The sequence below is a fragment of the Pseudophryne corroboree genome, chromosome 5 (genome assembly GCF_028390025.1).
Source record: "Pseudophryne corroboree isolate aPseCor3 chromosome 5, aPseCor3.hap2, whole genome shotgun sequence".
NCBI classification, from domain to species: domain Eukaryota; kingdom Metazoa; phylum Chordata; class Amphibia; order Anura; family Myobatrachidae; genus Pseudophryne; species Pseudophryne corroboree.
The window spans coordinates 436,934,960-436,958,348 of NC_086448.1; the positions used below are offsets into that span (position 1 = coordinate 436,934,960).

The window sequence follows — 23,389 nt, forward strand, 5'->3', positions numbered from 1 at the left end:
GTGCCTGACTTAAACAAACCACCTCACCATCAGAATCCTCCTGGTCAATTTCCTCCCCAGCGCCAGCAACACCCATATCCTCCTCATCCTGGTGTACTTCAACACTGACATCTTCAATCTGACTATCAGGAACTGGACTGCGGGTGCTCCTTCCAGCACTTGCAGGGGGCGTGCAAATGGTGGAAGGCGCATGCTCTTCACGTCCAGTGTTGGGAAGGTCAGGCATCGCAACCGACACAATTGGACTCTCCTTGTGGATTTGGGATTTCGAAGAACGCACAGTTCTTTGCGGTGCTACTGCTTTTGCCAGCTTGAGTCTTTTCATTTTTCTAGCGAGAGGCTGAGTGCCTCCATCCTCATGTGAAGCTGAACCACTAGCCATGAACATAGGCCAGGGCCTCAGCCGTTCCTTGCCACTCCGTGTGGTAAATGGCATATTGGCAAGTTTACGCTTCTCCTCCGACAATTTTATTTTAGGTTTTGGAGTCCTTTTTTTACTGATATTTGGTGTTTTGGATTTGACATGCTCTGTACTATGACATTGGGCATCGGCCTTGGCAGACGACGTTGCTGGCATTTCATCGTCTCGGCCATGACTAGTGGCAGCAGCTTCAGCACGAGGTGGAAGTGGATCTTGATCTTTCCCTAATTTTGGAACCTCAACATTTTTGTTCTCCATATTTTAATAGGCACAACTAAAAGGCACCTCAGGTAAACAATGGAGATGGATGGATACTAGTATACAATTATGGACGGACTGCCGAGTGCCGACACAGAGGTAGCTACAGCCGTGAACTACCGTACTGTGTCTGCTGCTAATATAGACTGGTTGATAAAGAGATGTCGTAGTATGTATGTATGAAGAAGAAAGAAAAAAAAACCACGGTTAGGTGGTATACAATTATGGACGGACTGCCGAGTGCCGACACAGAGGTAGCCACAGCCGTGAACTACCGTACTGTACTGTGTCTGCTGCTAATATAGACTGGTTGATAAAGAGATGTCGTAGTATGTATGTATGAAGAAGAAAGAAAAAAAAACCACGGGTAGGTGGTATACAATTATGGACGGACTGCCGAGTGCCGACACAGAGGTAGCCACAGCCGTGAACTACCGTACTGTACTGTGTCTGCTGCTAATATAGACTGGTTGATAAAGAGATGTAGTAGTATGTATGTATAAAGAAGAAAGAAAAAAAAACCACGGGTAGGTGGTATACAATTATGGACGGACTGCCGAGTGCCGACACAGAGGTAGCCACAGCCGTGAACTACCGTACTGTACTGTGTCTGCTGCTAATATAGACTGGTTGATAAAGAGATGTCGTAGTATGTATGTATGAAGAAGAAAGAAAAAAAAACCACGGTTAGGTGGTATACAATTATGGACGGATTGCCGAGTGCCGACACAGAGGTAGCCACAGCCGTGAACTACCGTACTGTACTGTGTCTGCTGCTAATATAGACTGGTTGATAAAGAGATGTCGTAGTATGTATGTATAAAGAAGAAAGAAAAAAAAACCACGGTTAGGTGGTATACAATTATGGACGGACTGCCGAGTGCCGACACAGAGGTAGCCACAGCCGTGAACTACCGTACTGTACTGTGTCTGCTGCTAATATAGACTGGTTGATAAAGAGATGTCGTAGTATGTATGTATGAAGAAGAAAGAAAAAAAAACCACGGGTAGGTGGTATACAATTATGGACGGACTGCCGAGTGCCGACACAGAGGTAGCCACAGCCGTGAACTACCGTACTGTACTGTGTCTGCTGCTAATATAGACTGGTTGATAAAGAGATGTAGTAGTATGTATGTATAAAGAAGAAAGAAAAAAAAACCACGGGTAGGTGGTATACAATTATGGACGGACTGCCGAGTGCCGACACAGAGGTAGCCACAGCCGTGAACTACCGTACTGTACTGTGTCTGCTGCTAATATAGACTGGTTGATAAAGAGATGTCGTAGTATGTATGTATGAAGAAGAAAGAAAAAAAAACCACGGTTAGGTGGTATACAATTATGGACGGACTGCCGAGTGCCGACACAGAGGTAGCCACAGCCGTGAACTACCGTACTGTACTGTGTCTGCTGCTAATATAGACTGGTTGATAAAGAGATGTCGTAGTATGTATGTATAAAGAAGAAAGAAAAAAAAACCACGGTTAGGTGGTATACAATTATGGACGGACTGCCGAGTGCCGACACAGAGGTAGCCACAGCCGTGAACTACCGTACTGTACTGTGTCTGCTGCTAATATAGACTGGTTGATAAAGAGATGTCGTAGTATGTATGTATAAAGAAGAAAGAAAAAAAAACCACGGTTAGGTGGTATACAATTATGGACGGACTGCCGAGTGCCGACACAGAGGTAGCCACAGCCGTGAACTACCGTACTGTACTGTGTCTGCTGCTAATATAGACTGGTTGATAAAGAGATGTAGTAGTATGTATGTATAAAGAAGAAAGAAAAAAAAACCACGGGTAGGTGGTATACAATTATGGATGGACTGCCGAGTGCCGACACAGAGGTAGCTACAGCCGTGAACTACCGTACTGTGTCTGCTGCGACTGGATGATAAATAATGATATAAAAAATATATATATATCACTACTGCAGCCGGACAGGTATATATATTATATAATGACGGACCTGCTGGACACTGTCTGTCAGCAGAATGAGTTTTTTATAGAATTAAAAAAAAAAACACCACACAAGTGAAGTCACACGACGAGTGTTTAACTTTTTCAGGCAATCACAATATAGTATACTACTAACTATACTGGTGGTCAGTGTGGTCAGGTCACTGGTCAGTCACACTGGCAGTGGCACTCCTGCAGCAAAAGTGTGCACTGTTTAATTTTAATATAATATGTACTCCTGGCTCCTGCTATAACCTATAACTGGCACTGCAGTGCTCCCCAGTCTCCCCCACAATTATAAGCTGTGTGAGCTGAGCACAGTCAGATATATAATATATACATAGATGATGCAGCACACTGGGCTGAGCAGTGCACACAGATATGGTATGTGACTGTCTTGTACTCCTGGCTCCTGCTATAACCTATAACTGGCACTGCAGTGCTCCCCAGTCTCCCCCACAATTATAAGCTGTGTGAGCTGAGCACAGTCAGATATATAATATATACATAGATGATGCAGGCATGCAGCACACTGGGCTGAGCAGTGCACACAGATATGGTATGTGACTGAGTCACTGTGTGTACCGTTTTTTTCAGGCAGAGAACGGATATATTAAATAAAACAACTGCACTGCTGGTGGTCACTGTGGTCAGTCACTAAACTCTGCACTCTCTTCTACAGTATCAGCCTCAGGTCAATCTCTCTCTCTCTCTCCTAATCTAAATGGAGAGGACGCCAGCCACGTCCTCTCCCTATCAATCTCAATGCACGTGTGAAAATGGCGGCGACGCGCGGCTCCTTATATAGAATCCGAGTCTCGCGAGAATCCGACAGCGTCATGATGACGTTCGGGCGCGCTCGGGTTAACCGAGCAAGGCGGGAAGATCCGAGTCGCTCGGACCCGTGAAAAAAAACATGAAGTTCGTGCGGGTTCGGATTCAGAGAAACCGAACCCGCTCATCTCTAATCAGGAGTACTTGGCGATTAAATGGGCAGTAGAGTCACTGAGATACTATTTGTTGGAGTGAGAATTCTGGCTAGTCACCGTCCATGCACCCTTACAGTGGATACACACAAACAAGGCGTTGAATGCTTGTGTGACTCGCTGGTTTCTGGCCTTACAGCCATTCAAAAGTGCAGCATCATCCAGGGAAACAGCACCTCAATACAGATGCCATTTCTAGAAAGTTTATGGGACTGGATCCTCATAGCAACCCTGTGGTGAAGCTAGGATAGGAGGAAGAGGGTGAAGAAGGGGATCTGTGGAAATTAGTTGAGGAGTGTGTTCCTGGATGGGTGGCACAAATAGATGTAGGCAAGGTGGAAAGCTCACCTAGAAAACTCTTTGCTACACCAGGGTGGTTGAAGCTAAGGGGGAAGGAGTGTGGCAGAGACAGCAAAGATCTGACATGGATTTAGAATTGCAGCATTGAATCCAGGTCAGGTGTTACTGTTGTTCGTTGTTGAGAAGCAGTTGCTTACAGGCAACTGCAAAAGTCTGTTTAGAAGGGTTCCAGGCACAAGGGAACAATGCTTCTGACAGTGACTAGCATCCAGAAGGGGGTGCAGGGACATTAGGGCCACTGGACCTGTACTAACGTGAACTTGTATCACTATGAACTTGTGCTCATGTGATCCTGTACTGATGTGATCCTGTACTTCTATGCACCTGTACTGATGTAAACCTGCACTGCTGTGCAGAAATATCCCTGTGCTGACCTCCCTAACAAAGAAATAAAGAAATTGGTGTAGCTTGTCCAGTCTATTTGAGTTCTGTCACTATATACAGGACCCTTCTCTGGTTCTTACCTAAAGCTTTCAGAAGAACCAGCACAGTATTCCTGGGGTTTTAAAACACATAGGTAAGAGACTTGGGGCAAACATACCTGCCTTTCACTACTATTCCAGTGATCTTGTCACACATTCTCCCTCCCTGTTTTGACCTAGGGGACGGAACACTTTTAGCCCCTAAACAGAAGATGCGAGACAATGCATCCCTATTGGCTAGTTGTGCCCCGGGTCTATGTTCCACAGTAAACATAAAGTGTTGCAAGGCTAAAAACCACCTTCTTACTCTGGTATTCTGTCCTTTATTTAAAGACATCCTTTTTAATGGAGCATGATCATTCACTAGTTTAAACTGTCTTCCCAAGAGGTAATACAGGTGTCTAATGCTCACTTAATGGCCTAGGCCTCTTTTTCAACATTAGCATACCTCTACACAGGTTCATTGAGTTTTCAACTCAAATAATTGGGTGCTCCTCCCCATCTAATTTTTGGGACAACACGACACCTACCTCTGAGGCATCTGTCCACAATTTTTTTAGAAAAGTTGGTTGTTATCAACACCAATTGTGTACATAACACCACTTTTAATGCCTGAGATGCTTTTTCTGCCTCAGGGTTCAATTTCACCATATTTGGTTGTATATCTTGGTAAGGTCTGATAAAGGAACTGCAGTGGTAGCAAAATTAGGAATAAAATTTAGATATAAACCGTCGGTAATACCCGGTGATCCCCAAGAAGGCTCTCACCTGTTTTTTTACCAGATGGGGCCATTTTTGGATAGCCTCAATTTTGTTCAGTTGGGGCTTAATCAGAACTCTACCTGTGGTTTAACCCCAAGTATTTAACCTCTTCCATTGCTAAGCAGCATTTATTTCAGTTGGCTGTTAGCCCTGCCTTTCTAATTGAGTCCAACAGTGGTTGTTCTTTCACTAAGTGAGACTCCCAGTCTGGTCTGTGGATTACCACATCATCCAGATAGGCACCTGCATACAGCCTGTGAGGCTTCAAAATTCTATCCATTGCCTGTTGGAAGGTTGCTTGAGCCCCATGCAACCCAAAAGACAACATTCCATACTGAAACAGATTTTCTGGAACAGGGAGTTGCGTTTCACCCTGTTTGTTAATGGGATCTGCCAGTAACCTTTTGTCAGGTCCAGTGTGGTTAGATATCTGGCTTTTCCTAGCATTTCTATCAACTCATCTACAGGCGGCATGGGGTACGTGTCAAACCTGGACACTGCATTTTAATTACGAAAATAATTGCAGAAGCGTAGGTTGCCATCTGGTTTTGGAAATAGAGCTATGGGGCTGGACCACTCACTGTTAGACAGCTTGATGACACCAAGTTCTAGCATATTCTTAATCTCTTTAGAGACAGCCTCTCACTGTGCTTCAGGAACTCATTATAGCTTTATGTTGACCTTGACCCCTGGTTTTGTGACTGTTTGATGCTTTATTATGGCCATTCTGCCAGGCAGTGCTGAGAACACATCTATGTTCATAATGCCTCGTTAATTTGAGTAGCTAACAGTGTCTCTGACACTTTTACTTTGGGAACAGTGGGTATTGAAGTTACAGGTGGGCAAGGTTCAGCTGACAGGGCTATCCTAGCCTTCCAGGGTTTAAGTAGGTTAATATGGTAAATTTGTTCAGGCTTCCTTTTGCATGGTTGGTACACTTTTAGTTAACCTCATTCACTTTCTCACTGATCTCAACCTGACCTTGCCATTTAGCCAAAAACTCTGATGTCCACTCTGGTATCAAAACAAGAACTCTAGCCCCAGGGGCAAATGTACGTACATGGGCATTCCGTTTATATACTCTCAGTTGAGCTTGTTGGGCCTGCTTCATATGTTCCTTGACAATAGGCCCTACGACCGCAATCCTGTCCTGCATCTGCAATAAATGTTCAATTACACTTTTATAGGGAGTGGGCTGCCTTTCCCATATCTCTTTAGGGTTAATCCACACCAAATCAACACAGGTTTCAGATTGTGATGCAGTTTGGTATAATAAATGCTGCCATGGTTGTAAAGAAAACCCTGAAATCTTAGTTGATATGTTCAATGGTTTTGAAGTTATATGCCTTTTAAAGCTACATTTTTTTTCATGAAAAATGTGCTACCTGTATTAACATTTTTTTTTTAATTAAACTTGCAGCTCACCTAATTGAGCTAGAAAGTTGGGTAAGGTCTCATTTTAAACTTTTTTTTATGGCTTTCATATAACATATAACACAGCCGTATGTCTAATTAAAAATTAAAATATTTTGAAAAACAATTTTTTTTATTTTTCTCAAAAAAGCCAATTTACTTTTTTTTTATAAAATTTTTAAACAAAAAAATCTCAATAATTGTTAATACTGTTGTTAATAAATCCCCAAAGTTTTATTTTGGGATCATGATGAGATAACATGCTAAGAGCTTACATTTTTGAGTGATTCATGAACATTTGATTTAAAATCAACAAACAATATTTTTTCCAGTTCACTACATTAGAGGAATGCATGTTCTTCTTCAGGTGTGTTTGGGGATGAGAGTCTTCAGACAGCACCCACTCCCACTTCTGTGCAGGCACATAAACTTAAGTGGAAATATACACCATTCTGTTAAATAGGCCTGCCTTTTAAATTTTCCTAGACCACTACAAGTGGTCCATGGACAGGATAGCTTTGGATGGGCTTGAAATGGTGAAAAAAAGCCCACTGTTCACTAAATTAAGCCCGCCCAAACCTAACCTGTCCCTGGACCATTAAGGCCAAACCCTAGCCCCCTTCCTCACACCCTAAATCTGACACTTGCCCACACCCTCACCCCAAGTCCCCCAGGGGTCACCTAAGCCCCCCCCCTCATCTGCATCGTGGTATTTACCCGCCCCGTTGTCTGGACGATCGGGAGTCCGGTGACTGGGTACTGTCCCTTTTGGCATTCTGTCATCTGCATTCCATTATGTGTGTCGGGATTTTGGCGCCGGTATCCCGACCGTTGGGATTGTAACCGTATCACGGATCTACTGGTTCCCTATTGATGACTTTCAAATTTTCTCTATCTCTTACCAAGGTGGGGTCCCCTAACTGTTCTGATGCAAACAGATAATTTCTCATTTCAAGATAAGGCACCATCTACAGCTTCTTCTTCCCCTAGAGGAGGTACCTCATTTTGTCCCTCACTGTCTACTACTTCCCCAGCCATACTAGCCAAAGGACATGGGTCTGAAGGTTTTGAGGTCACTCCTGCAGCCTGGCTCTATACCATTCACACCTGTGACCATACGGGATTCCCATAATTTCCAAAAAATTCTCTCCTTTTTATAGCATCGTGTACTAACGGACCACTCCCACATTAACAATAGCTGAACCACAAAGTGTCTTAATATTTACTTCAGTAGTATTATAATGGTGTGTGTCACCATGTATGCAAGTTACACTAACAGTTGTTCACTGGAACTTTGAAAGCATTTATCAACCCATCTTTCACAAGGGTAATTAAGCTTCCCGAGTAGAACAATGCCTCTATACAATTACCTTCCATAAAAATTGCATTCATTTGTTTTTCAGACTCAGCCAAAGGTGCAGCAGTACAGGCTAATCTGGCAAAGTAAGACATTCTGCGACATTGAAAGACAGCATCACATTGCATTAGCCAGTAGTTTATTTGCCGCCAGATACCTTTTCACCGTCTCCACTAGCTGGTCAGCTGTGTTAGGATTCCTATGGATCATCCACATGCACAAAGCCATGGGTAGGGACCTCAAATAACAGTCCATCTGGGATCCAGTTAATGTCTCTGGTTGTAACCATTTTTGGCCAGGTTGATGAGGTTGTGCATTTGTGAGCTGGGATGTTTGTACATGTAGTACACCCAGTGTTGCGCACAGAACGACAGGGTATCTCCCAAACGAGTCAGAATTTCTGTTTTTAGTTTTCCATAGTCCAGGGTCTGGCCCTTTAACAGTACAGGTTTCCACAATCATGCAGATAAAGTACCACTTGGACTTGTTTCTGTGTGTGAGGCACCACAGCTCCCAGCATGTCACACTATGAAACATCTCTGCAGAGTATTGCGCCTGCGGTTTTACTCTGCCATATATTTAGCTTCAGTCCAGGCAGAAACAGACCTGCTTTCGGCAGGGCTCTAAAAGCTGCTGCTCCCTTCACTTATGTGCAGCTCATGCAAGGCAATTCTCTACCACGTGTAACAGGGTCAAGGGAACAGGTGCCATCTCCTAGAGCAGAGGTTCTCAAACTCGGTCCTCGGGAGCCCACACAGTGCATGTTTTGCAGGTAACCCAGCAGGTGCACAGGTGTATTAATTACTCACTGACACATTTTAAAAGGTCCACAGGTGGAGCTAATTATTATTTCACTTGCGATTCTGTGAGGAGACCTGCAAAACATGCACTGTGTGGGCTCCCGAGGACCGAGTTTGAGAACCTCTGTCCTAGAGTATGATGCAGCAGCTGAGAGACCACACAAGTCCATTGGTTTGGTGCAGCTGGCATTTGATTAATGGTTTTATTGAGCAGAATAATAGAAATAAATATCAAAATAAATACCTTGCCATCCAGCGCTAACTATACACTGGCTAATCCTAACTCGCAAAAAAAAAATATATTTACAAAAAGTTGTACCAGGTACAACTCAATGGATTTCAAGAGCAGGTTTCTTTCACATATAATCCATAGTCTCTCATTTTTTCCAGGCAGTATGAGAGAGCAATGACCAGGCTGACAGCCTTTTTAACACAACCATACAGCTGAAAGCCCTAATTAGACTTCGGTGAGGCCAAAAGCCCAAAGAATCGATCGGGTCCTAAATGGATGGGGAACCCGCCCTCTTTTCTCACATCCAACTCCAGGACCCTTATCTGGTTCTCGCAAAAAGCTCTCAGCAGAACCAACACTTTATTCCTGGGGTTTTAAAACACAAGAAACCTGGGGTACACCACTATTCCAGTGATCTTGTCACAGTATATGTAATATACAGTATACATACTGTACACTAACAAAATAGGTGGAAGCTTTAGCAGGAAGAATCAGGTGAACTTTATTTGCTGGTGGGTGCTACAGTTGTATCCTTTGAAATGGCGAGGCCCTATGTCTTGGAAATTCAGGGGGGGTTTTTGCAGCGGAAGGGTCTTTCCTGGTTAACACAGAGGACTTTCTTAGTAGCATCACACTAAAGAGGTGTAGGCACTCCGGGAACGTAAGAATATTTGGAGAATAAGAATATTTGGAGCTCTGTTTTTTTTTTAGTCAGAAAATAGCAGCTAATTTAGCAAATTTGCTTCACAATTTAAGACTTTACTTCCACCTAAATACTGCACAAGGTCACAAGGCAATGTAGCTTTAAAATATTTATCATGTTATTCATATATGCTACGTTTAGAGCCCACAAAAGATCTTCTGTTTTACTTTTATTGATGCTTTATTTTTTATGCACTTGACTCATAGTTTTTATTTGTTTACTTTATTTCTTTCTGTATATATTACCTATTATGAGAAATATTTCTCTGCAAAATTACTAATTAGCATACATAAGAAGTTATGGATAAAAAAGAATTGAAAACAAGAAAAAAATATGCAAACTGAATTATGCATATAGCAACTTGATTTAACCTGAAACAAATAGTTCCAAGCCAACCCTCTAATGGTTGTGGTATGGAAGGTCGACAGTGTCTGGGTTGACCACTATTGGTCGACAGGGTCTCTAGGTCGACAGGTCAAAAGGTTGAAATGAGTTTTTGATGTTTTTTGGTGTCGTTTTCTCTGTACAGTGACCGGGAAACCCAATTAGTGCACTGTGTCCCCTCGTATGGCTCGCTCGGGCAAGGTGCCTCGCTATGCTACAGCTGCGCTCGGCACAGATTACTATTCCCAATCGTAGTCTGCGTGGATCGTTAAGTATGAAAAAGTTAAAAAGAAAAAAATTAGAAAAATTCATGTCAACCTTTTGACCTGTCGACCTAGAACATGTCGACCTAGAAACCCTGTCAACCTAGTTACTGTCGACCAATAGTGATCGACCTAGACACTGTCGACCTAATTACTGTCAACCTAGAGACCGGATACCCTCACTAATATGACCTTCCTAAAAAAAAACAAAAAAACAGCAGGCACTTACATAAACTTCCTTTGTCTGCTTAATATCTTTCTGTATGAAAGATATTTGTCTCTTGATTTTTTTACATCCAAGGCTGAATGTACTCTCCTCTTTCTTCTAGACAACAGATCTCATACATGCACTGCAGGAGCTGGAGAATGCAGCTTCCGGAGATGCTGCTGTACGTCAGAGGATAGGCTCGTTACCAGTGGAAGTACAAGATGTGTCTCTTCTGGACAAGATTACTGGTATTTGGTGTTTGTCGTACATAGGCCCTCATTCCGAGTTGTTCGCTCGCAAGCAGCTTTTAGCAGCTTTGCACACGCTAAGCCGCCGCCTACTGTTTTTGATAACCTAAGATCTTTGGTTATCAAAATTGCGAACGAAAGTTCTCAAAATTGCGAAAAGACTTCTCTGTGCAGTTTCTGAGTAGCTCGAGACTTACTCTTCCAGTGCGATCAGTTCAGTGCTTGTCGTTCCTGGTTTGACGTCACAAACACACCCAGCGTTCGCCCAGACACTCCTCCGTTTCTCCAGCCACTCCCGCGTTTTTCCCAGAAACGGTAGCGTTTTTACACACACTCCCATAAAACGGCCAGTTTCCGCCCAGAAACACCCACTTCCTGTCAATCACATTACGATCACCAGAACGAAGAAAAAACCTTGTAATGCCGTGAGTAAAATACCTAACTGCATAGCAAATTTACTTGGCGCAGTCGCACTGCGGACATTGCGCATGCGCATTAGCGACTAATTGCTCTGTTGCGAGAAAAAATAACGAGCGAACAACTCGGAATGACCCCCATAGATACATCTGTAGAATATGAACAGTTGTACTTGCTGGGTTGATCTTTTTATTATTTTTTTCTCCCATTTAATTTTTTGACTCTCTAGATAAAGCTTCTGGTGATCAACTTTCAAAGATGGTGGATGATGCTTGCATGCTGCTAGCAGATTACAATGGAAGACTAGCAGCTGAGATAGATGACCGCAAACAGCTTACCCGAATGCTTTCAGACTTCCTGCAATGTCAAAAGGAGGTCCTTGATGAAAAGGAACAGCAGCTGGAAGTGCGTAAAGTTTTTATATATTTTTTTATTTAATTTTTTTATTTTTTGGGAATAACATGCTTTGGGGTAAATTTACTAAGATTCGTATTTTCCAGTTTCAGGTCAAAGTTCAATCACGACTGACATCGACAGTGTAAAATTGCAACTTTTTGAATTGATTACGACTAATTTACTAAGCTGTCGTATTCGGGTTTTTCTTTTGTTCCGATGTCGATGTCATTCGTGGTTTTTTTTCTATTTTTACGGCAGTGATTAGCAAAACACTGCCGACTTTTTTACAATGAATCTCGGCCGGATCTGTGTGATCCGTGCTGGGGTTCATTTTTTTTGTTTTTTTTAAATTAAACACTGTCAAATATTTTAAAAAAAATTGCGTGGGGTCCCCCCTCCTAAGCATAACCAGCCTCGGGCTCTTTGAGCCGATCCTGGTTGCCGAAATATGGGAAAAAAAATGACAGGGGTTCCCCCATATTTAAGCAACCAGCATCGGGCTCTGCGCCTGGTCCTGGTTCCAAAAATACGGGGGACAAAAAGAGTAGGGGTCCCCCGTATTTTTAAAACCAGCACCGGGCTCCACTAGCTGGACAGATAATGCCACAGCCGGGGGTCACTTTTATATAGTGCCCTGCGGCCGTGGCATCAAAAATCCAACTAGTCACCCCTGGCCGGGGTACCCTGGGGGAGTGGGGACCCCTTCAATCAAGGGGTCCCCCCCCCCAGCCACCCAAGGGCCAGGGGTGAAGCCCGAGGCTGTCCCCCCCCATCCAATGGGCTGCGGATGGGGGGGCTGATAGCCTTTGTTGTAAAAGAAAAGATATTGTTTTTAGTAGCAGTACTACAAGTCCCAGCAAGCCTCCCCCGCATGCTGGTACTTGGAGAACCACAAGTACCAGCATGCGGCGGAAAAACGGGGCCGCTGGTACCTGTAGTACTACTACTAAAAAAATACCCCAAAAAACACAAGACACACACACCGTGAAAGTATAATTTTATTACATACATACACACATACATACATACTTACCTTATGTTCCCACGCAGGTCGGTCCTCTTCTCCAGTAGAATCCAAGGGGTACCTGTTGAAGAAATTATACTCACGAGATCCAGGGGTCCAGGGTCCTCGGGGGAATCCAGGTGTAATCCACGTACTTGAAAAAAATAACAAAACGGACACCCGAGCCACGCACTAAAAGGGGACCCATGTTTGCACATGGATCCCCTTTTCCCGACTGCCAGAAACCCACTCTGACTGATGTCTAAGTGGGTTTCTTCAGCCAATCAGGGAGTGCCACGTTGTAGCACTCTCCTGATCGGCTGTGTGCTCCTGTACTGTCTGACAGGCGGCACACGGCAGTGTTACAATGTAGCGCCTATGCGCTCCATTGTAACCAATGGTGGGAACTTTCTGCCCTGCGGTTGACCTAAAGTGACGTCACCGCTGAGCAGAAAGTTCCCAGCATTGGTTACAATGGAGCGCATAGGCGCTACATTGTAACACTGCCGTGTGCCGCCTGTCACTCAGTACAGGAGCACACAGCCGATCAGGAGAGTGCTACAACGTGGCACTCCCTGATTGGCTGAAGAAACCCACTTAGACATCAGTCAGAGTGGGTTTCTGGCAGTCGGGAAAAGGGGATCCATGTGCAAACATGGGTCCCCTTTTAGTGCGTGGCTCGGGTGTCCGTTTTGTTATTTTTTTCAAGTACGTGGATTACACCTGGATTCCCCGAGGACCCTGGACCCCTGGATCTCGTGAGTATAATTTCTTCAACAGGTACCCCTTGGATTCTACTGGAGAAGAGGACCGACCTGCGTGGGAACATAAGGTAAGTATGTATGTATGTGTGTATGTATGTAATAAAATTATACTTTCACGGTGTGTGTGTCTTGTGTTTTTTTGGGTATTTTTTTAGTAGTAGTACTACAGGTACCAGCGGGCCCGTTTTTCCGCCGCATGCTGGTACTTGCGGTTCTCCAAGTACCAGCATGCGGGGGAGGCTTGCTGGGACTTGTAGTACTGCTACTAAAAACAATATCTTTTCTTTTACAACAAAGGCTATCAGCCCCCCCATCCGCAGCCCATTGGATGGGGGGGGACAGCCTCGGGCTTCACCCCTGGCCCTTGGGTGGCTGGGGGGGGGACCCCTTGATTGAAGGGGTCCCCACTCCCCCAGGGTACCCCGGCCAGGGGTGACTAGTTGGATTTTTGATGCCACGGCCGCAGGGCACTATATAAAAGTGACCCCCGGCTGTGGCATTATCTGTCCAGCTAGTGGAGCCCGGTGCTGGTTTTAAAAATACGGGGGACCCCTACTCTTTTTGTCCCCCGTATTTTTGGAACCAGGACCAGGCGCAGAGCCCGATGCTGGTTGCTTAAATATGGGGGAACCCCTGTCAATTTTTTCACCATATTTCTGCAACCAGGATCGGCTCAAAGAGCCCGAGGCTGGTTATGCTTAGGAGGGGGGACCCCATGCAATTTTTTTTGTGAAAACTAACACTTTCCCACCCCTTCCCACTGATATACATGCACGGATCTCATGGATCCGTGCATGCCTATCCAATCACGAATAAAAAAAAAAGGTCTGGTTTTTTTTAGCACTTTTTTACGAGTTGTAATTTTTCACGGCAGTGTTTGTTTTTTTTTTGCTTTGCACTTCTTAGTAAATGACCGAGATTCATACTTAAACAGCCGCGTTTTGACCGATGGTGTATTCATTCGTGATTTTTTTCCTAGGACTTCAAAATATTACGAATGCCCTCATCACTGCCGTGATTATTGCTTAGTAAATTACCGAGATGACACTTTGATGAAAAAACGGCATCTCGGTCAAAATCGGGACCTTAGTAAATTTACCCCTTTGTTTGATTTGTCTAGATTTTAAGGGACCACTAACCCTCAATATTGAGATGTTCAGATTTGAACCATGAAGGTAAAATACATTGTGATAAACTGAAGTATTACCTCTCTATTGAAGCTCCCCCAGGACCCTGATGGAATCTGATATAGGTCAATAATTAGGGACAGCAGTCCTTTCAGTTGCTTTGATGTCCCTGGTTTTGCTCCTGTGCATGAGCTAGAAAGTCAGTTTCTGCACAGCAAGTCCCCCCTAAGCTGTCAGTATCCCTACGGCTACTGTTATAAAATCACGTCCTTCTTAACATAGCAACATATTGTAGAGAAGTAATTTACGTATATTGCTGAGGTCCGTAAAACATCGTTTTTATATATTCATGTCAAATAGTGGCTTAATATACATTTCACTGGTGCTGCCCAGATTAGCATTGAACAGCTTATTTTACCTTTATGGTGGTCGTTCCGAGTTGATCGCAGCCAGCAACTTTTTGCTGCTGCGATCAACTAGCACACGCCTATGGGGGGGAGTGTATTTTAGCTTAGCAGGTCTGCGATCGCTTGTGTAGCCCTGCTAAGCTAAAAAAATTTCAAGCAGAAGTTAACCAGCCCTATACCTACTTACCTGTGCGACGATCCCTGTGATGCTGAAGCAGCCTCTGACGTCAGACATCCGCCCTCCGTTCTTCTGGACACGCCTGCGTTTTCCTTACCACTCCCCGAAAATGGCAGCCAATGGTCCGGAACTGCCCTGGAACGCCTTCTTCCTGTCAATCTTCTTTGCGGTCGGCTCTGCGACCACTTCCTTCGGTAGACGCGACGTAACCTGCCACGCATGCGCATTCCGTACCCGTTCACACCGCAGCGCTAAACTGCTGTGTGTGAACGGGTCGGAATGACCCCCTATGTTCCATATTTGTAATTTGCACTTGGGTTCAGTGGTCTTTTAAGTGTTCTTTCCCCTCATGTCTATATGGTACCCAGTAGTGCATTTAATGTTCATTTAATTACATTGGCCACAGTTTACGCCCAGTCCATTACCACATATATTACAAACAATACTGAGAAATGTGTTCAGTCACATGGGCTGCAACTTAGTATATGAACATAAAGGAAACAATGGGGGTAATTCCAAGTTGATCGCAGAAGGAATTTTGTTAGCAGTTGGGCAAAACCATGTGCACTGCAGGTGAGGCAGATTTAACATGTGCAGAGAGAGTTAGATTTGGGTGTGGTGTGTTCAATCTGCAATCTAATTTGCAGTGTAAAAATAAAGCAGCCAGTATTTACCCTGCACAGAAACAAAATAACCCACCCAAATCTAACTCTATCTGCACATGTTATATTTGCCTCCCCTGCAGTGCACATGGTTTTGCCCAACTGCTAACAAAATTCCTGCTGCGATCAACTTGGAATTACCCCCAATATTCCCTCTTATTTCAATTTTCTTTCCCCCATGTGTGACTCTACCACCACTATGCACTTACATTTTACTGGTATTTTTGCTGAGTGCAATTAGTACTGTGTAATGGCAAATGTTTTATAGAAATGTTATTGCACAGAATAAGGTAACAAAAGTCATTTAAGAGGAATGCTTATATGTCTCGACAGAATGAATCCAAAATTACAAAGCAGGTCTAAATTGTGGATGTTGCATATATTGATAAGGAAAAAACTACGTTACTTAAACTTTGATAAATAGCGGGGCATTTGTTTATGTCTCATTCTTAATGCTAAACCTTGCCTTGCCCAGAACATTTGCTTTTATTTTTGTTATTTGGACAGATATAAAAAACTATTCAAATGTATTTGAAGGATCTAGAATATAATAGTAGCACTACATAATGGGTGGTCTTCAGGTTGCCGGCGGCCGGGCTCCCGGCGACTACCATACTGGCGCCGGAATCCCGACTGCCAGCATACCGACATCTTCTCTCCCTCTTGGGGGTCCACAACCCCCCTGGAGGGAGAACACCGTGCCCGCAGCGTGGCGAGCGCAGTGAGCCCGCAAGGGGCTCATTTGTGCTCGCCCAGCTGTCAGTATGCCGGCGGTTGGGATTCCGGCGCCAGTATGCTGGTCGCCGGGACCCCGACCGCCAGCAAACCATACTGCACCCTTTAAATAATATACTCTAACAGTTGCAAGGTACATATTTTCAGTGGTTACACAAGTAGTTATCACCATCTAAGGATTTGAGTCATTAAGGGGGTCATTCCGAGTTGATTGCACGTAGCAACTTTTTGCTGCTCGTGCGATCAACTTGGCGCCGCCTATGGGGGAGTGTATTTTAGCATTGCAGAGCAGCGATCGCTTGTGCAGCCCTGTTATGCAAAAAAGTTTACTGCAAAACAAGACCAGCCCTGCAGCTACTTACCCATTGCGACATATCCATCGATGAAGGTCCCGGCTGTGACGTCAGACATCCGCCCTCCAAACGCCTGGACACGCCTGGGTTCGCCTTACCACGGCCGGGAAACGGTGAGTAGACGCCCCGATCCTCCTTCCCGCTGTCAATCTTCCTGCGATCGATTTCATCGGTCCTGGCGTCATTACCCAGCGACTGCCGACGCTGGGCAGTGTCACGCGTGCGCATCGCGGCCGCCGCGCAGCTGCAGTCCCGACCCGTTCGACCCGCAGCGAAGAACCGCTTTGTGCGAACGGGTGCAATGACCCCCTAAGTAGAGGATAAGATTGTGCTCCATATGCCTACAACTACTTCATACTTGACAAGTAACCAGTTTTTCTCATACGTCCTAGAGGATACTGGGTTCGACATCAAGACCATGGGGTATAGATGGGATCCGCAGGAGACATGGGCACTCTAAAGACTTTTCATTGGGTGTGAACTGGCTCCTCCCTCTATGCCCCTCCTCCAGACCTCAGTTTTAGAAATGTGCCCAGGTCGACTGGATGCACTCTGAGGAGCTCTACTGAGTTTCTGTGAAAAGACTTATGTTAGGTTTTTTATTTTCAGGGAGATCTGCTGGCATCAGACTCCCTGCTTCGTTGGACTGAGGGGGCAGAAGCAGAACCAACTTCCTCAGAGTTTCATGGCTCTGCTTCTGGCTGACAGGACACCATTAGCTCCTGAAGGGAACTGAATGCTAGCCATGTCTAGATGCTCACTCCCACAGCACGCCGTCACCCCCCTCACAGAGCCAGAAGTCAGAAGACAGGTGAGTATGAGAAGAATGATCTTCAATCAAGTAAGTGACGGCTGAGGTGCGGCACGGCTGGCGGGAGCGCAGTGCGCCATTGCTGCCCACACACACAGGCACTGCAGGGCGCGGGGGGGGGGCGCCCTGGGCAGCAATAAAAATACCTCAAACTGGCTAAAAGGGGGCATAAGATGCCGCTGGCACAGCCCTAGCCCTGCCAGTATAAATAATAAGTCAATATACTGAGTGTAAAACTGTAAGGACGCGCCATTGGGGGGGAGGAGCTTCTTCCTCAGGCAGCCAGCACACTACTCAGCGTCATTTTCTCTCTCCTCAGGCTGCAGAGAACACGCTGGTCCTCTCCTCCACTTCTGACAAGTACAGGGTGCTATAAAGGGGGGGCACAAAGCGATTGTTGTGCATTTGATAGTGTATATTACTATTTAAAAGCGCTTTTGGGCTGTGGACATACTGTGTTCACAGGCAATACTGGCGCTGGGTTTGTGAACTGGCTGCTCCTATCCTATGTCCCTCTGACAGATTTTACTGTGGGTCTGTCCCCAAAATAAGTCCCAGTGTGTCTGTGAGTATGGTGTACACGTGTGAGGCATGTCTGAGGCAGGGAGTTCCTCCCCGGAGGAAGCCATTTTAGGGACACAGAGTTGTAATGTGGTGGCGCTACCGGCACACCAAGAGCCTGCATGGGTGAAAGAGCTACGTGACAGTATGCATCTGATTAACCGTAGATTGGATAAGTCTGAATCTAAGGCTGCATGCTGGAGAAAATCTGTGGAAGATTTGATTTTTCAGGATGCTGTTATTCCTTATGCGGGCGGCCCCTCTGGGTCACATAAGAGACCATTTGCAAATGTAAACACTGATACCGACACGGATTCTGACTCTTGTGTCGACAATAGTGAATCCAGAGAGAGAGATCATAAATTGGCAAAAAGTATACAATATATGATTGTGGCTATAAGGGACGTGTTGGAGGTTACAGAAAGCACTCCTGTACCTCAGGAGAAAGCTTATTTATGTAAGGAAAAGAAATCCAAAGTCACATTCCCTCCTTCATGAACTAAATGCTCTGTTTAAAGGGATGTGGGTGAATCCTGATAGAAGATTTTGTATTCCCAAAAGGATTCACATAGCTTATCCTTTCCCGGTTGAAGACAGGAAAAAATGGGAGTCTCCCCCTGTGTTAGACAGTGCACTTTCCAGGTTGACAAAGAAGGTAATTCTCCCTGCTCCTGGCACGGCTTCTCTTAAAGAGCCGGCAGACCGCAAAATGGAAACGACATTGAAATCCATTTATGTTACCAATGGTACACCGCTCAGGCCCACTATTGCCTGCGCATGGGTGCGCTATTGAAAAATGGTCAGAAAGCGTGTCATCAGAAATTGACACGATTGATAAAGATGAGATACTCCTTAAGTTAGGGAATATCAAGGACACTGCCTCCTACATGCTGGAAGCAATGAAGGATATTGGACTCTTGAGTTCACAAGCCGCTACCATGGCAGTATCGGCTAGGCGGGCCTTATGGATTCGCCAGTGGAACGCGAATGCAGATTCCAAAAGAAACATGGAGGCTCTCCCATATAAAGGTGAGGTCTTATTTGGTGATGGCCTGGATGTGTTAGTATCGGCGGCTACCGCAGGTAAGTCAACATTTTTGCCCTCTGCGCCTGCACTGGCAAAAAAGACCTATCACCCGCAAATGCAGTCCTTTCGGCCCAATCAATACAAAAAGACGAGAGGTTCCCCTTTCTGCCATGACGCTGGAACTCCCTTGCGGGAGGCCGCTCGGGTGGGGGCACGTCTCAAACTCTTCAACCAGGACTGTACTCTGTCTGGCCTGAACCCCTGGGTGTTGCAAATAGTATTCCAGGGATACAAACTAGAGTTTCAAGACGTTCCCCCATGCCGATTTTTCAAATCGTCCCTGCCAGCTTCTCCGCCAGAGAGAGAAGCAGTAACAGCGGCAATCCAAAAATTATGTCAAGACCAGGTCATAGTCCTGGTACCGTTGTCACAACAAGGGCGGGGTTTTTATTCAAGCCTTTGTTGTTCCGAAGCCGGACGGCTCGGTCAGACCAATCCTAAATCTAAAAGATCTGAATTTCTTCCTGAAAAGGTTCAAGTTCAAGATGGAATCACTTCGGGCGGTGATTGCCAGTCTAGAGGAGGGGGACTACTTGGTGTCAGTGGACATAAAAGATGCTTACCTGCATGTTCCCATTTATCCTCCTCACCAGGCTTATCTGATATTCGCGATTCAGGATTGCCATTACCAATTCCAGACGTTACCTTTCGGTCTCTCCACGGCGCCGAGGGTATTCACCAAGGTGATGGCGGAGATGATGGTCCTCCTTCATCAGAAAGGAGTCAATATAATCCCTTATCTGGACGACCTCCTGATAAAGGCGAGATCCAGGGAGCAGTTATTACAAAACATATCCCTCTATCTGTCAATACTCCAACAACACGGGTGGATCATAAATGACCCAAAGTCACAGTTGGAACCGACGATAAGGTTGTCTTTCCTCGAGGTGATTCTGGACACAGAAGTTCAGAGGGTATTTCTTCCGCTGGAAAAGGCTCTGGAAATCCAGAAAATGGTAAAACAGATATTGAAACCATCAAGTGTGTTGATCCATCAGTGCATTCGGTTATTGGGGTAGATGGAGGCGGCCTACGAGGCCATACAGTTTGGCAGGTTCCATGCCAGAGTATTCCAGTGGGACCTGTTAGACAAGTGGTCGGGGTCACACCTACACATGCACAGAAAGATAATCCTGTCATCAAAAAACAGGATTTTGCTCCTGTGGTGGTTGCCCAGCTCTCACCTGCTGGGGGGACGCAGGTTCGGGATTCAGGACTGGGTCCTAGTAACCATGGATGCAAGTCTCCGAGGCTGGGGAGCAGTCTCTCAGGGAGAAAACTTCCAGGGACGTTGGTCACAACATGAAGCCTGCCTTCACATAAACGTTCTGGAGCTAAGTGCCATTTACAACGGCCTACATCTTCTTCAAGACCGTCCCGTGCAGATCCAGGCGGACAATGTAACAGCAGTCGCATACATAAACAGGCAGGGCGGAACGAGAAGCAGAGCGGAAATGGCAGAGGCTACAAAAATCCTCAGCAGACACGATCTCCATCCAGGAGAGTGCGGCCTCCACCAAGAAGTCTTTGCAGAGGTGACAAGTCTTTGGGGAGTTCCTCAAATAGACATGATGGCGTCTCATCTCAACAAGAAGCTTCAGAGATACTGTTCCAGGTCGAGAGACCCTCAAGCAGTAGCAGTGGATGCACTGGTGACCCAGTGGTTGTTTCCGTAGTCTATGTTTTCCCTCCACTTCCGCCGATCCCAAAAGTACTCAGGATCATAAGAAAGACAAGGGTTCGAGCAATCTTCATTGCCCCAGACTGGCCAGGAAGGGCTTGGTACCCAGATCTTCAGCAGTTACTCATAGGAGATCCTCTGCCTCTTCCTCCTCGGGAGGACCTGCTGCAGCAGGGGCCGTGTGTGTACCAAGACTTACCGCGGCTACGTTTGACGGCATGGCTGTTGAGAGCCGTATCCTAGCCAGGAAGGGTATTCCTAAGGAGGTCATCCCCACCCTTATTCAGGCCAGAAAGGGAGTAACGTCAAAACATTACCACCGTATTTGGAGAAAATATGTGTCTTGGTGTGAATCCAAGAAAGATCCTACAGAAGAGTTTCACTTAGGACGTTTTCTCCATTTTTTGCAGGATGGTGTGGAGGCGGGCCTACGATTGGTATCAATCAAGGTCCAGATTTCGGCCTTGTCAGTGTTCTTCCAAAAACAATTGGCCTCTCTTCTAGAGGTTCAGACCTTCGTGAAAGGGGTTCTGCACATCCAGCCTCCATTCGTGCCTCCAGTGGCACCATAGGACTTGGTATTGCAGTTCCTTCAATCGGATTGGTTTGAGCCTCTACAAAAGATAGAGTTGAAGTTTCTCCCTTGGAAAGTGGTGATGCTTTTGGCATTGGCATCCGCAAGGCGGGTGTCTGAATTGGGGCCTTGTTTCAAAAGAGCCCTTACCTGATTTTCCATGAAGATAGGGCAGAGTTGCGAACTCGCCAACATTTTCTTCCAAAGGTGGTTTCTGCTTTTCACATAAACCAACCTATTGTGGTGCCAGTAGTTACTGACACATTCACTGATTCAAAGTCTCTAGATGTGGTTTGAGCTTTGAAAATCTATGTTGCTAGAACAGCTCGTATACGGAAAACAGAGGCTCTGTTTGTCCTGTATGATCACAACAAGATTGGCTGTCCTGCTTCCAAGCAGACTATTGCACGTTGGATTAGAAATACGATTCAGCAAGCTCATACTACGGCTGGATTGCCGTTACCGACGTCGGTAAAGGCCCACTCCACTAGGAAGGTGGGCTTATCCTGGGCGGCTGCCCGGGGGGTCTCGGCATTACAACTTTGCCGAGCAGCTACTTGGTCAGGGTCAAACACATTTGCTAAGTTCTACAAGTTTGACACCTTGGCCGATGAGAACCTAAAGTTTGGTCAATCGGTGCTGCAGGGTCATCCGCACTCTCCCGCCCGTACTGGAGCTTTGGTATAGACCCCATGGTCTTGATGTCGTCCCCAGCTTCCTCTAGGACGTATGAGAAAATATGATTTTGATAACCTACCGGTAAATCCTTTTCTCCTAGTCCGTAGAGGATGCTGGGCGCCCGTCCCTAGTTAAGTAATTCCTTTCCTCGAAATGTCAGTCTCCCTGGGCACAGTTCCTACAACTGAGGTCTGGAGGAGGGGCATAGAGGGAGGAGCCAGTTCACACCCAATAAAAAGTCTTTAGAGTGCCCATGTCTCCTGCGGATCCCATCTATACCCCATGGTCTTGATGTCATCCCCAGCATCCTCTACGGACTAGGAGAAAAGGATTTACCGGTAGGTTATCAAAATCCTATTTTTTATGGCCCATGAAAGTTAAACTTTTTATGCCCAGCAATGATCAGTGCCCAATGAGGAGTATATTTCTGCCCACTCCTACAGTATATTACTAATTCACACATTTACTCTATCCCATAGCCTGCCGCTTACTAATGCAGAGGTTCCCAAACTCTGTCCTCAGGGCACCCTAACGGTCCAGGTTTTAAGTGCTGTATATGCATGCTTGGCCACAGGTTACTTAATTAGTATCTCAGTCATTTTAATTTCTCATACGTCCTAGAGGATACTGGGGACTCCAAAAGGACCATGGGGTATAGACGGGATCCGCAGGAGACATGGGCACTTTAAGACTTTAAATGGGTGTGAACTGGCTCCTCCCTCTATGCCCCTCCTCCAGACCTCAGTTAGATTCTGTGCCCAGAGAGACTGGACACTCACAGGGGAGCTCTCCTGAGTTTCTCTGTAAAAAAGACTTTTGTTAGGTTTTTTATGTTCAGCGAGCACTGCTGGCAACAGGCTCCCTGCATCGTGGGACTGAGGGGAGAGAAGCAGACCTACTTCTGTGAGTTCAAAGGCTCTGCTTCTTAGGCTACTGGACACCATTAGCTCCAGAGGGTCCGATCACTTGGTGCGCCTAGCTGCTCGTTCCCGAAGCCGCGCCGTCACCCCCTCACAGAGCCAGAAGATAGAAGGCGGGTGAGTATTGCGAAGAAAAGAAGACTTCAGTGACGGCAGAAGACTTCAGTATTTAGGTACTGCGCAGCGGTCGCGCTGCGCGCCATGCTCCTACACACACATACGGCGGCACTAGCAGGGCGCAGAGGGGCTGCC

General features: G+C 45.7%; 1 protein-coding gene across 2 annotated transcripts in view; it reads left to right on the forward strand.

The window, feature by feature from the left end:
• The window catches only part of RPRD1A (regulation of nuclear pre-mRNA domain containing 1A), a 448,635-nt gene that overhangs the window by 324,480 nt on the left and 100,766 nt on the right, over positions 1 to 23,389 (forward strand). For both annotated transcript variants that reach the window (XR_010177745.1, XM_063922817.1), the window contains exons 5-6: positions 10,657 to 10,783; positions 11,430 to 11,605. Coding sequence is in view for 1 of the 2 variants with exons in the window: in XM_063922817.1 (XP_063778887.1) it covers positions 10,657 to 10,783; positions 11,430 to 11,605 (303 nt within the window). In the remaining variant the exon portion in view is untranslated. The remainder of the gene's footprint in view (positions 1 to 10,656; positions 10,784 to 11,429; positions 11,606 to 23,389) is intronic.